Genomic DNA, 15,415 nt, shown 5'->3' on the forward strand with positions numbered 1-15,415 from the left:
ATAACTAGATGAACCTACTGTATAAGGTGGGTGCACAACTGGTTGGAAAACTCTACTCAGAGAGAAGTTATCAATGGTTCCCAGTCAAGGTGGAAGGAAATATCTGCAGGGATCTGTCCTCTATCTGGTTTTATTCAATATCTTCATAAATGATTTGGATAATAGCATAGAGAGCACAGTTTGCAGATAGTACTGAGCTGGAATTTAATAACAAGTGCAAAGTACTACATTTAGGATTAAAAAATCAAAAATTGCACAAATACAAAATGGAGAATAAGTGGGTAGGCGGTAGTACTGCAGAAAAAGGTTTGAGGGTTATAGTGGATCGCAAATTGAATATGAGCCAACAATGTAATGCAGTTGTGGAAAAGGTTAATGTCATTCTGGGGTGTCATATGTAAGAAATGAGAGGTAATTGTTTTGCTCTACTTGGCACTGGTGAGGCCTCCTCTGGAGTATTCTGTCCAGTTCTGGGCACCACATTTTAAGAAAGATGTGGACACATTGAAGACATATTTACTCTTGAGAAAAGAAGTGTGAAGGGGGACCTGATAAAAATCTTCAAATATGTTAAGGGCTGCTATAAAGAGGCCAGTGATCAATTGTTCTCTATGTCCACTGAAATTAGGACAAGAAGTAATCGGCTTAATATGCAGCATGGGAGATGTAAGTTAGATATTAGGAAAAACTTTGTCACTATAAAGATAGTTAAATAGCAGAATAAGTTACCCAGGGAGGTTGTGGAAGTGCTACCATTGGAGGCTTTTAAGAACAGGTTAGACAAACACTTGCCAGGGATGATCTAGATATACATGGTCCTGCCTCTGTGCACAAGGATGGACTAGATGATCCCTTGAGGTCCCTTCCAGCCCAACATTGCTATGATTCCTTTAATTCAATAGGCTTTGACTCAGGCACTTGAAAGGGACACTATTTCAAAACCCAGGATGTTATAATTAGTTGAGAAATATCTTACAGATTCTAAAGCAATAGCTTTCTTTCCCCAGTGTTGCAGAGAACATAAATGAGTCTGTATGCAGGACCTACACTACTTTGTGCTGCAGATGTAGCTCTTCAGCTGGTATGGAGAACTCAAGGTAACAGGCAATCTTCATTCTTAGAGCTATGCACACATAAGGAAAACAGCAAAACATGGGCATATTGCTTGGACTTCGTGAGGAACTAGGGAAATTTTGCAAACAGGAAAAGACAAGGCCCACAGGAAAAACAAGCATGTTTGCTGAGCTTCTCAATGGACACTAGAATGATGAATAAAGAAGTAAAATGAAAACCGGCAAACAGCATACATGACAGGTCTCTTCAGTGAAAACCTTCTCAGTGAAGACTAGAGATGGGCTCATGCTGCAAAGTTTGGACCCAGATCCACACATTCTCAACTTTCAGAGGGTTTTAGATCCAGGGCTTTGAAGCAGACCATTATTTCTATAGGAACTAATTGTGAATGCAACCCACACTAACACAGTGTAACTGTCCCCCCATAGTGACTAGACCACATAGAAGTTTGAATCAGTTAATGCCTCCAAGCTAACGGACCTGATCCTTTATCTCAGACAGGAGAGGCTCATGCTCATGCTCAGGTTCTGTATCTGCAAAGGACTCCCAACTAAGGTCATAACTACATGATGTTCAGATCTCACTATGAACTTCCCTAGAGTGTGGTGGTGATCAGATCCTAAGTTTTGTGTCAATACTATCTTTAGTAAAGACAAATACTAGGACTGGGATGAGGAGACAATGACATTTAACTCATCAATGCTTTCTAATAAATGCATCTGCTTCATTAATATAATTAGGCTTGTAACAATACCAGTTTTGAGAAGGAGTGGAGTAGGACTCTCCGGTTGCATAGACTTTGCCTTGAAACAAGCATGGACAGCTGTTAGTGGGGATGCATTTGTTGCCATTCATGTCATCGAGAATAGTCCCTGTTCAGAAACACTGGCTAATTAATATTTCTTAAGGTAGGAAGGACACTGAAGAAAATTCAGAAAATAAGAAAACACAGTACATCATACTTGGACATTTCTGCATGTCTGGCTTGGGGTGAACTATAAGTTTTAAAGGAAAATCACGTCTTTTTGCTCATTGTCAGCAGCATTCTGAATGTTCATCTGTTAGCTGATAGGAGACATTTCTCCCCATGGCTAAAATGCAAATGGTTTTAATTGCAATGTGCATTTCTGATCCCATCGGGCTGTGTATTGTCACCTTCCTGAAAAGTGACATCATGTGTGGCAAATGCAAGATTATGATACAGTCTCCATCCATTTCTCATACCGGTTCAGAAATCAGAAAGGAACTTCAGGGCCACAACCCAGCCTTCATTTATCTATGTGCAAGCCTGCATCTGCACACACATTTTTTGTATTTGACTTCAGCAAGAGCACGTTCCCAGTGATTTGGACACATATCGAAAACTTAACTGAAACTATGGGGGCACCTGACCACCCATTCAGGGTCACTCAACATTTCTCTGAATATATTCTCCCTATCGAGACAGCTTCTCCTTCCCTGATCCTTCCCCAACCAGACCTGTGCCTTTTTCTCTGATCCTACACCAGTGACCCTCCTGTCTTCCTTTCCATTGTCATGATACTGACCCATTAGAGGTTTGGCTTCAGCCAGGAGAAAGAGAAGTAATTCAAACCAGTCTTTACATTAATCCATTCTTCAGCTATAAGAAACTGTTCATTCATCTCTAGTCATGGGTCAATACTGGATATTCCATGACTGCCTGGGACAATCCATGCAAACTTGTAAGACACAAACTATTATCTGTCTACTTGCCAGTTTTCCAGACAAAGAAATGTAAAATTCTGTCTACAGTTTTATTTAAGTATGTTCACATTTTAATGAAGATGAAGAATGCCTTTCACTGAACAACAAGAGGTCTCCCCATTAGTCCCTTGATGAGCGTGGCCTGTTAGAAGAAGGATACTACTTTACCAGCAGGGCAGAAGCAACCATCAGTACATGGGGCTTTACAGATCTTGCTCCTCTCTGGATTGGCGCATGTGTCTGCACAGGGGTTTCCACATTCCATATATTCCAGGTTGTTTGGACATTCCTGGACTGCAAACCCAAATGAAGCAGTTGTAGAGGGTAATGTAGAGGGTAAATCAATGCTCTAAATGCAGTTTATCATTTTCCAAAGGAAACTAACAATCTTGGTTATAAAATGTTCTATCCAGAGCATTAGTGTAATTTTGTCCACTTTCAGAACCAGTTATGTTTATAGTTACTTTGGTTTTATAAGCCAACACGTCTTGCAGTTTTTAAATTGGCAGGCATTATCGACTATAACACTACTTACACTAATAGTTCACTGTTCACTCACTCTCAAACTGAAGTAGTCACTGTTGTAACATGCTCTGTCAGGCAGATGATCATCACACACTCTCAGAAGCTTGCCCTAAATACCTGCATTACTAACCTTTATTTAACTTATTCAGTTCTTGGAATAATCATTTGAAAGAGAGAGTTTTATGAAAGCACGTAATTTCAGAAGCTCTTAAAAAACACATTAAAAGGAACACTGCAGTTATCTCTCTGATAAATACTGTTAAGGATATATAAATTATTCTTAGATGTCAATTGAATTGGTTACAGAATTCAAATTCTATAGTTACTTACAGCAAAGATCTTTGGTTCTCCATTTACCAGGGATTCCCCCATTCAGGACACAGTCCCGGGAATACTGACTAAGGGTACTGCATATGCAGCTGGAAACCAAAGCAGAATCAGAAGAAAAATTCTTTGCACAGATGCACATGTCTCCAGTGCAGGTGGCTACATAGTCATCAAAAGCAACCACTCTGGAACAGTTCCCAAGTTGGGCTAGGAGTTTCTTGCATTTTGATTTCTGTAATGAAAGAAAAAGGAATAATCCACATCTTATCTTGGGGCCTGATCCTCATCCAATATAAATTGGCAAAGCTTCACTGACTTACAGAGTCCGAGAGTTTAAGGCCAGAAGGGACCATCAGATCATCTAGCTTCAGTGAACTCTCCTGAGCTATGCTGATTTACACCAGCTAAGGATATGTCCCATGATCACTAAGCCCACAGAAAAAGCCTGCCAGACATTTGATGTACTCATTTTCTGTTCTTCTTGGACTGGAGGCTGTAATTCATTCATGTGCATTTTTCCACTGTAAACCCCTGTAATACTATAATAGCACAGTCTTACAACTACAGGTTCATTTTGGGCTCTGATTCATGGTTGGATTCCTGAAGAATTTTAATTCTTTGAACATTGTTTATATAATAACCTCTGGAATTGTACTTTATTGTATTTCAGGGAGGTTTATACTTACTGTGCCACCAGCTGCACACACTTACATATTTACTACATTTATTTTTTTGTTGATGAGAGCGACCTTTATGGTTTCTGGCATCTTCATCTTCAGCTACATCAGGGCACTTTTCTGTAGGCTCCTCTACTTTGTGAAGGTTTCCAAACTGCCTTGGGAGTAGTTTATAGCCTGGAAAATTCCAAAGTTCATCCTGAATACCAATCAAATGCAGAATCAAATCTTCAGCTCTGCTTCTGTATTGTGAAGACGCATTTAATTATTGTGCTCTAGGGCAACATGTTCTTCACCCAAATTATTTAATATAACCCAGACACCTGAAATATAGTGACTGACAGACTTACATCATTCCTATTGAGTTAGAATCCTGAAATAAGGAACACTTTTTTATTAGGAATTGATGAGTCTTTTTTTAAAAAGTGAACTCTGACCTTTCACTTAGAGGTCATCAGTCTTAAGGGGTTTCAACTGTTTAAGTGCCTATTTGAGCTAGATGGCAAATCTATTAAAAGTATCTAAGTGGCTTAGGAGCCTAAGTCCCATTGACTTTCAGTGAAACTTATGGTGAAATTTTCAAAATGGTCCTAAATGACTGAGTCCCATTGGAAAGTAATGTCATTTAGGTTCCTCAATCACTTAAGCCATTTTGAACATTTTGTCTTTAGGCTCCTAAGTCACTTCTGAAAATAGAATTTAGGTGCTGTTGAAATTGTTACCCAGAATCCTGAAGTTCCCTACATTAGCCTGGTAGGGTTATGTAAGAATGGTAAAGGGTACACATAGTGTTCTCTTCATTTCTCCCCTTTGCAGGGGGTGAGTGCAGTTGAAATCCTTATATTTCTCATGTATCCAGGAGCTATCAGCAGCACAAGATTTTGGCTGATCCAGGCTGTGAGCACTGCCAATGTTGTCAACATGCAGTGTGGATCCAGAATGGATTTTAAAGTTATGTTGTTTTTGGAGGTATTTTGCTCAACCACTTTGGCTTTGTGTCTAGATAACTCTCGGTTTCAGCTCAGAGTTTCAGTTGAATTCTGCCAGTCAGGGGGAAGGGAATGTTCCCTTCCCATGGAAAGAGATTGGGAACATGCAGATCCCTCGGGATCCAATGAAGGCACAGTGTTACCACAGAGAGGGGCATTGCCTAGGGTAGCCAACTGTCTAATCACATAAACCCAAACACCCTTGCCCTGCCCCTTGACCTGCCCCTTCCCTGAGACCTAACCCCGCTCACTCCATCCCCCCTCTCTCCGTCGCTCACGCTCCCCCACCCTCCTCTTACTTGGTGCTTAACTTAGGCAGCTCCCAGTCGGCGGCACAGCAGGACTAAGGCAGGCTCTCTGCCTGGCCTGGCCCTGAGCCACTCCCGGAAATGGCTGGCATGTCCCTGCAGCCCCTGGGGGGAGCCCCAGGAGGCTCGATGCACTCCCCCTGCCTGTGGGCACCCCGCCTCTGCAGCTCCCATTGGCCACAGTTCCCAATCAATGTGAGCTGCGGAGTCAGTGCTCGGGGCGGGGGCAGGGTGCGTAGCCCGCTACCCCCCTCCTTCAGGGGCTGCAGGGATGTGCCGGCCGCTTCCAGGAGTAGCGCGGAGCCAGACCAGGCAAAGTCTGCCTTAACCCTGCTGTGCAGCTGGACTTTTACCAGCCTAAAATCTCCTGGTTTGGCTTTGGTAGCCTCTGGGAGTCAGAGCCCGATTCCAGGAGACTCCCGGAGAAACCGGGAGGGTTGGCAACCGTACCCTTGCCTCTTCAGTGCTGTTCAGTCCCATGAGTAGCTGCAGGCCTCAGATAGCCTGGCTCCTGCAGGAGCCATCGCTGCAAGGGGCTTTCCAAGTCACTGTGTGCCCCTAGAACTACCACAGGGCATGAAGTTTAAGTTGATAAAGACTCTGTTTGCTTCCTGCACAGATATTGGCAGGCAAAAGAATCCTCCTGGGAACGCCACCTGCAAAGCCCAAACCTGAGGAACATCCAGGAGGGGAGCCCAAATGCAGGGGGACATTCCCCCTGCTGCTCCCCTTCAGCACTGATCCAGGGGTGCAGGCTTCCCTCCATTTCAGAAGCAGAGGGAGCCTGGGGACCAGAGTTGAGGGTTGCATTGGCCTCTTTCCAGCGCAGTGGAATATTTGAAGCTGCCAGTAGCTTGCACTATGGTTTTTGTAAACATTATCCTGAGCTCACTGAAGTTACTGAAAAATATGGATCACTGTTGATGGTTTTTAACAATATACAAATGAAAAATCACACTGATTCCTAACTGTAAGAAGATGAAAATGTGAACACCTGTCATGAAGGGAACTTCTACCCACCCCTACTATGAAAGTGCAACTACCTTAGAATCTATTACTATCAAAGGGAAATATTTAGGGTTGCCAGGCGTCCAGTTTTCAACCGGAACATCCAGTCAAAAAGGGACCCTGGCGGCTCCAGTCAGCACCACCGACTGAGCCATTAAAAGTCCAGTTGGCAGTGCTGCGGGTCTAAGCCAGACTAGTTCCTTCCTCTCCTGGCACCACGCTGCACTCTGGAAGCAGCCAGCAGGTCCGTCTCCTAGGTGGGGGGGCCACGGGGCTCCACGTGCTGCCCCCGCCCCGAGCACCGGCTCCATACTCCCATTGGCCAGGAACCACGACCAATGGGAGCTGGGTGGTGGGTGGTGCCTGCAGGCGAGAGCAGTGTGTGGAACCTCCTGGACCCCCTACCTAGGAGCCAGACCTGCTGCTGGCCACTTCCAGGGTGCAGCGCGAAGCCAGGACAGTCAGGGAGCCTGCCTTAGTCCCGCTCGCTGCTGACTGGGAGCCTCCAGAGGTAAGCCCGAGCCCCAAACCCCTGCCACCACCCTGAGCCCCCCAAAACCCAGAGCCCCCTCCTGCACCCCAAAACCCTGCCCTAGCCCAGAGCCCATACCACCTCCTGCACCCCAACCCCCTGCTTCAACCCACAGCCCCTTCCCACATTCTGAATCCCTCGGCCCCATCCCCCAGCCTGGAACCCCCTCCTGCTCCCCAAACCCCTCATCCCCAGCCCCACCCCAGAGCCCACACCCCTAGTTAGATTCCTCACCCCCTCCCACACCCCAAACCCTGCCCCAGCCCAGTGAAAGTGAGTGAGGGTGGGGGAAAGTGAGCCACCAAGAGTGGGGGAATGTAGTGAGTGGGGCTGTGGCCTCAGGGAAGGGGTGGGGCTAGAGTGTTCAGTTTTGTGTGATTAGAAAGTTAGCAACCCTAAATATGGTAGCGGTACAATATGAGAGGTCTGCAATTAACTTTGGTTCAATGGGGCTTGTGTGAATCTTTTCAGGTTTGCAACCCCCTGAGAATCATGAATCAGCTTTAGGTTTCTCAAAATTCACCCTAGGTTTGTCAAAATGTGTATATCAGGGTACCTTTCAGCAAACCAGAGGAAAATGGTTTTTAGTCATACTTCATAAAACTCCAGGGAACATATAATATCCAGTTCCTACCATTCAAATGCAAATCATTCTTCTCATTGCCATCATAGTTCCCACACAAACCACATGTTTTCCCCTTGTATGTATCTTCCAAGTCCAGCTACAAAATAAAAACAAACAGGAAGACCAGAGTTTTAAGTGGTTCAATATGTAAAAGCACTAAGGTGTCAAATTTCTTCTATCATGTGAAAACATTGAATGGTATGTCAGAACAAAAGGAAACTCTCTAAACAAACAGCTAAGCCACATTCCTTTAGTGTTTATCTATTCATTTCTTTGGAGCATTATTTAATGTACATCATTTGCTTCAATACCTTTACGGTATGACAATTCAGTTAAATATAAAATGTTGCTTTCTTCATTATATATATTTGGTCTTAACAAGTCCTGTCTCATTATCCACGCTGTGGCCCAAATCCTGAGGTCCTTACTAGAAGGGGCACATTCTGCTCTCAGTCACATGGTGTAAATCTGGACTATCTATAGTTACTACAGATTTATACCAAGGTGGCTGAGTAGTGTTTGGACCTGAGTTTTCTTCAGGGATATTACCATTGATTTCAGTGGAGAGTAAACAGCTGAATAAGGACCACAGACTGGACCATATATACTTACAACTTAATTAGAAAAAAAGATGGACAAATCCTGAGAATAAATGCTCATGAAACACCTATTAAATGAAGATCAAGAAGCCAGGAAAATAATTGGGAGTACTTTACCCAAGCTCTTCCAATTAGAAACTGTTTAGATAAACTCAGCTACATCGAACGAAGGAGGGTAGGTGATCCCCCCCAACAGAAGGATGGGGTGGGAGAAATCAGATTACAACATATATATATAAACTTGCACATACAAGTGACTGGATTACAAGATGTAAATATATGTTTGGCAAATTTGCAACATTACTGTTTAGTAATAAACCTGTAATAGAACTTCATAGGAGACAGTCAAATAGGCCAAAGTCAAAGGGAAAAACAGTTAACAATTGCTATTCCTACCAGATAAACAGCTAATTGCAATATATTACACAGCTAGATCAATAAGTATCCTGTGATAGGACAACTTCTTCCCTCCCCATATCAGGCACTACAGCCCCACTCTAGACAGGATGCTAAGTGTTCATGGAACAGGGGAAACCTGGTGAGAATAAGCTCCTGGCCACTTGATAGTGACTTCTATTGGCTTATCCTCTTCATCACTGGATTGAAAGGCAAACTTCATAGCACTTCTACATCTTGCTGGCTGGGGCAAATAGACTAAATTGGAATTTGAACTACCATGTGACTGTAGAACCTTTTCCCATATGGATACCAAGCTGGCCTTCTAGCCACATGAGCAACTTTTCAATCTTTTTCTATCTTTTCTATTCCCTTCTTTAACACTCTGAATTGTGAGGCAGGGAATAAAAATCTCTGAAGCACCCATTAAGTGTATAATTAGAGAACCACAGTCTCTAGGGGCTGTCAACCCGCACCTTTCAGCAACACTAAAATTCACTAAAAGAACCAACTAACTGGATCTTCATACTAAGAGAGTGTCAGCCCAGTTCCACTTGAGAGTCAGGCCAAGCGTGGATGTGACTTGGAAGTAAGTACAGGTGTCTTCAATCAAAATGCTCTTCAAGCTGAAGGGGAGGGGAATCCTAAAAAACAGAGCAGAAAAAACAACAAACTATAAAATAGAGCCCAAATCAAATTCTCTCATCAGTGCTACTGAAAAATTAACAAAAGTCAAATTGAAGCAATGAAAGGTATAAGTATGTTCATATAAAAGTTAGGGTTGGTCTCCATTTATGCACAATGCATTCTTTTATCTTGTCCAATATGCCCTTTCACCAATCCTAATCCACAAGGCAACGTATTTTGCCCATTAGCCTCTTGATACTGGGCCACATCTTCAGCTGGTGTAAACCGATTGACTCCATTGACTTCAGTGTAGCTATGTTGATTTATATCAGATCCATCAAGACAGTAAGAGGAGCCAGATCATAGTACGGGGGTGGGGGGCGGGCTGCTTGTCTGCCCTGGGGACTCCGCCGTATGAGGTACCACAGGTTCCTGTTCTCTCTCCACTATTTTTAAGGGGTATGGGAGATGCTTTGGCCTGCAGTGCCATCTATATTGCTTTTGCATCTGAGCCAGATGATAGTCTCTCACTTTGCCTGTGCCTGGCTGAGAACGGAGTTTGGATAGCCAGCTAATGCTCAGCCTATGTAAGTCAAAGCAGGGGTTCCTCAACATTTTCCATAGTGTGATCCTCTCTTACCTACCAGGACCATGCTGGGGCCCTATTCCATTTAGCAATACAGGAAGAGTAGGTGGTTTGGTTGGAGAAATAACTGAAAGAAATTGCAGATTTTTTCTCCTTTGATTGACGAGATGCATCTGCCTTTTGTCACTAAGATTTGCAATCTAATGACTCTTTCCTATGTTCCATTACTTCTGGATGTCTGGACAGAAACAATGGTCAATAGTACTTTTTCCATCTTTGCTTGGTCAGGGAGGGTCTGAGTGTTTTTGCCACGTTTAGCCTTTGCCCATGCTCTTGACATCTCTTTGCTGGAATATGGCAACACATTTTACAGGGGGTTGCCCTTGAAAAATCACTCCAAAAATTCAGCTAATTCTACATGTGGCTGGCAGTGTATTTAGCAGTGGTTCATGCATGGATCATACTTACTCCATGCTCCACAGAGTGCTACCAGTTCATTTAAGGTTACCATTCAAGGTGAAATTCCACATGTATACTTTTTCAGTGTTTCAGTATATTTGTATAATTTGAAATAGGAGAAGACAGTTTCTGGACTGACCTTTTAGTTGCAGAAGATTCTTTCAATTCTTATTTTGAACTCCACCTAATTGTGGGTCTCTAAGTAAGTATGAAAAATTGGGATGGGGGTGGGGGGTATTAGGCACCTATATAAGACAAAGGCCCAAATATCGGGACTGTCACTATAAAATTGGGACATTTGGTCACCCTAGTCCCACAATGCAGGAATCATTGGCTGGAAATGTGTATGTATTATGTAGAAAATCAAAATAGATTACCATAAGGGTCCCTTTTGTCTTTACCATCTATGAACTCTAATGGAACACTTGCCAGGTGCTGAGTGTCTCATCTCCTATTAGTGTCAGTGGCAGCTGAGATGCTGTCACTGAAATTGTTCAGCACATCAAAGGATCAGTCCCTGTATAAAGAACAGGAGTATTTGTGGCACCTTAGAGACTAACAAATTTATTTGAGCATAAGCTTTCATGGAGATAAACTTTCTTATCTCCTCAATATATGTTCCATTCTATGCATCTGAAGAAGTGGGCTGTAGCCCATGAAAGCTTATGCTCAAATAAATGTCTCTAAGGTGCCACAAGTACTCCTGTTCTTTTTGCGGATACAGGCTAACATGGCTGCTACTCTGAAACCACTCCCTGTATAACTTTCTAAGAGTTTTCAGTGGCAGAAGGGCTTTAGTTGCACTAACTTGGGGCTAGTCTACACTTACGAGCCGGGTCGACGCGGTGAGTTCGACTTCTCGGAGTTCGAACTATCGCGTCTAATCTGGACGCGATAGTTCGAACTCCGAAAGCGCCGTGGTCGACTCCGGTACTCCACCACTGCAAAAGGCGGTGGCGGAGTCGACCTTGGAGCCACGGACTTCGATTCTGCGGTGTCTGGACGGGTGAGTAGTTCGAACTAGGGTACTTCGAATTCAGCTACGCTATTCACGTAGCTGAATTTGCGTACCCTAGTTCGACCCCGCTTCTTAGTGTGGACCAGCCCTTGGATACAAACTACAGTACAAGCTCTGTCAATCCTCATCCTTTGTGGCACAATCTGGTCTACCAGCTGAGTGCAGGTTGAAAACTCTCTCACCTGGTATACAGTTGCATTGCGTAATGTGGGTATTTAGAATGTCTTATTCCTTCCTTTGATGATTCTGCCAAGTCTAGAAGGGCTATTAATGCATTGCTAATATACAAGAATGTACTTATAACAAACAACTTAGTCCAGGGAGAACAATAAATGTTTACTTACTCATGTCCATTCACTGTGATGCCTGACTCTTTCACCTCTAGAAGCACTCCATCAATGGTAGCAGTGAAGCAGACTGGAAATCCATTCTTCTCGCTGCGTCTGACCTGGATGTTGAAGTCCTGGTAGCTGTCATTGCAGTGCGAGGCGAAAACATAGTGGCAGATTCCAGGGAAATCAAATTTAACATGGTCAAATGTCTGAAAGTGGAAACTGCCCCAGGTGGAACATTCACTCCTGGTGACTGCAGGACGCTGGACTGTAGAAAGAGATAGCGGGGTAATGTTATCAGTGTGTATTGCAAGGTTTTATTTATACAGTGCTTAGCATCTGCCATTGACGTGGCACTTTAAAGATTTAAGGGGGAGATTTTCAGACATCCATGGCACTTTGGCATCCAACTCTCATTGGCTTTCAGCTGGAGTTAGGTACCTAAGTGCTCTTGGTGCCTCTGTAAATCTCCCTTTAAACAGTATTAAAGCAGGTTGGAAACTGGTTTGCAGTCTCGTCTATCGGGTTGTCATCCAACAAGTGTCACAAATGACATCACTTTTCAGCAAGATGGCTGCCTCCAGCAGTAGACTCAGAAATGCCAGTTGTAATTAAAAAGTTTTCTAAACTACTCTTCATTTCTCAGGTTACTCAAATTCAGAAGTGTGTCTAATATTGACTCAGCAGACATTTCCCTTCTTTGAGAGGGATGCCAGAAATGAACTTTTGCTGTACTTTAAATGGACCTTCAACTTCTAGTACATCTCAGTCCTATCTCAAAAACTTTGGGCCAGAACCTTGGCCCCTACACAGCCAATTTGTGATGCTTAGAGACATCTTTGCTTCATCCGCCACTCAGGACTGAGCCCCTTGAGTTTTCAATTGCATATGCTAAAGTTACACATCAAAACTTTCTTTGACTGTGTATGAAACTACATCTCAGAAACAACCTCAGACTGCGAAGCTAAGCAAAATCAGTGTAATTCTCCTTTAACAGGAATTACACTTTGCTGCAATATGCTTTAAGCCTCTCATTTTGCCTACCTGGCAGAATGGAAGGAGAAAATGGGAAAGTTTTTCTGATTTGTTGACGTGATGGCCTTCAGTAATATTAACCTAGCAATATACATCACAGACCACATCAAAATCAGTGCTTAACGTACTCTGTGAACTCTGAAATGTTATGAAATATTCATAACTGGGAATCAGCAGGGGTGCATTGAAAATATATTTTATTTAAATAAGATGCATCAATAAAACAAACTAAGGTGCCAATATGTCTTTCCAGATTGCATTTGGTAATAGGTGTTTGTAACACTTGAATAGAGTAGAATAAAATAGCACCTTTCTGCATAGGAGGCGGGGGAAAATAGGTAGGTTTTACTCATTTGTTGATGTGGAGTTGCTAGAAATACTAAACCTGCAGCAGCCATCGCATGAATTCACAATCAACTGTTTGTGTAATAAATTAACTAAGAAAGCTATGAGACATTCAGAACCAGGAATCAAAAGGTAACAGTGCACTAAGGAAAAAAAATAGTACTACTACAGTGTGGGTACCAGGCAATTAGCTCTAGGGGACATCATGCAGAAAAATTTCTCCTAGAGACTATATAAAAGTCAAACAATTAAAAAGGATGTCACCATTTTCTATATTACAAAATGTGTCCAGCAAATCTGTTCTTTAAACAACTAATCTTGGAACAGTGGAATGGCTGATGAATTGCTTTTTAACGCAAAGAAAAACAATGAATTACTTAAATGAGGTTCATTTGCAGTGTACATACACAGTGCTAAGCTATTTACAGTATACACATATATCTCAGTCTAACCAAGTATATTTTAATTTGACATTTGTACTTGTTACTTAATGGAGGTAAATATCGAGGCAAACAACTTCAGAGTTAGATTTTTCTTACCTATCTGCACTGGTGTTTTGCCCTTGCAATAACTCCAAATTAGGCAGAATATCCATAGTGGCCCTCCCTTTTGTTTCCCCATCACACCTACGAAGAGGTAACTTGAAAATCCTTCCAGGGAAATGCCTTTTTCTTGACTTACCGGCACAGTTTTATAGTCCAGGAATTTGGCGTGAGAACAAAACATTGATGGCAGGGTCCCTGAAAGGTGGAGCTTCACTGATTATTCCCTTGCTGATTCAAGCTTAAAAGACTGAGCACTCACATTTCCTTCTGAAAAGACAGCCATGTGTTTTTGTGGTACTTAATTTTGGGGGTAGATGGGGCATGAGGGGATTTGCTGCAGCTTTTTCCATTCCCCTTTTAAGTACTTTAAAGTGGTGTTTCTTTCTTCCCTTCCAGTTTTGTCTTTTCCTTTGTAGCAAACATTTTCCTTTTTATTGTGACTTATTGGACACAAGCACTCTGGCCCTGATTCAGTCCCTTACTTCTTTGTTCAGACACCAGTGGAATAGCTCTTCCTGAGGATTAGTTTGTTGGTTATTATTACATGCTCCCTCTGCTGGCTGGATGGTTACTTCTGAGCAATAGAGGAAAAAATACCGTAGGCTCAGGCATAAAGGAATGGCTTATTTAAAGAAAAAAATATTGACAGCTGAGTGGTGGATTTTAAAAAGTGAAATCAAAATGGCTCATGAAAGGGGCCAGGTTAACTGCATTGGACACTGAAGTCGACTTTCCACAGAACAGGTGCAATGTTAGTGCAGAGAATGCAAACTTCTTACCCCTGCCATATAAATGTGGCTCAACCTTGCTTTGCAGGGAAAGGAGGGTGATGGGCAGGTCTACACTATGGGGGAAAATCGATATAAGATACGCAACTTCAGCTACGTGAATAACGTAGCTGAAGTTGAAGTATCTAATATCGAATTACCTACCGTCCTCACGGCGCGGGATCGATGTCCGCGGCTCCCCATGTCGACTCCGCTACCGCCGTTCAGGTTGGTGGAGTTACGGAGTCGACAGGGGCGCGTTCGGGGATCGATATATCATGTCTAGATGAGACGCGATATATCGATCCCCGAGAAATCGATTGCTACCCGCCGATACGGCGGGTAGTGAAGACGTACCCTTAGTCTTCAACCTCATAAAGCTGGGATTCATTGGTTCATTGGAGTTGGTTTTCATTGTGAGGCTCTAAGATTTCAAAAGTCCAATTCACACAGGCCCACTGAAATACCATTAGGGCTCAATCATGAGCTGGTCTATGCACTTGTGCAAGGGGTAACCTAGAGGGACGGAGACACAAAATATATCTGCATCGCCAGTCACCTCAAATCAAGGCCCATTACTTAGGTTGTAGCTTGCTGGAGTCAATGGGACCACTCATGGAGTAAGGTGCTTTTCAATGTGAGTAAGAGCATCAGAATCTGGCCCAAAAACATTAAGCCAAGGAGACAGTCATTCTTGAACCCTATGGACATCTATGGACAGTGATTTCTCTTGCAACAGTTTTCCCTGCTGTTCCAGCATCACTAGGGTTTGAGACACTTTATTCTCAATGAACTCAAGACTGTGAGTGACACTTGACTTATGTACAAATGGAAGTGCCCAGGTGCTAAAGAGCAGATATGGGTGAATTTCTTTGACAGAAACTTTTTTCAATAAAAAAAAATGCATGTTTGATGA

The 15,415-nt window shown here is 43.0% G+C and overlaps 1 protein-coding gene across 1 annotated transcript in view; it reads right to left on the bottom strand.

The window, feature by feature from the left end:
• LOC123369010 (mucin-5B-like) overlaps window positions 1-13,808 on the bottom strand; it is a 71,371-nt gene extending 57,563 nt beyond the window's left edge. The window contains exons 1-8 of the mRNA XM_045014389.1: window positions 13,727-13,808; window positions 11,820-12,075; window positions 9,315-9,429; window positions 7,800-7,887; window positions 4,363-4,505; window positions 3,655-3,883; window positions 2,968-3,093; window positions 1,829-1,946 (exon numbers count right to left, since the gene is read on the bottom strand). Of these exons, the coding sequence (XP_044870324.1) occupies window positions 1,829-1,946; window positions 2,968-3,093; window positions 3,655-3,883; window positions 4,363-4,505; window positions 7,800-7,887; window positions 9,315-9,429; window positions 11,820-12,075; window positions 13,727-13,808 (1,157 nt within the window). The remainder of the gene's footprint in view (window positions 1-1,828; window positions 1,947-2,967; window positions 3,094-3,654; window positions 3,884-4,362; window positions 4,506-7,799; window positions 7,888-9,314; window positions 9,430-11,819; window positions 12,076-13,726) is intronic.
• Window positions 13,809-15,415: the final 1,607 nt, after the last annotated feature.

Source organism: Mauremys mutica, chromosome 4 (assembly GCF_020497125.1).
Source record: "Mauremys mutica isolate MM-2020 ecotype Southern chromosome 4, ASM2049712v1, whole genome shotgun sequence".
Classification (NCBI taxonomy): Eukaryota; Metazoa; Chordata; order Testudines; family Geoemydidae; genus Mauremys; species Mauremys mutica.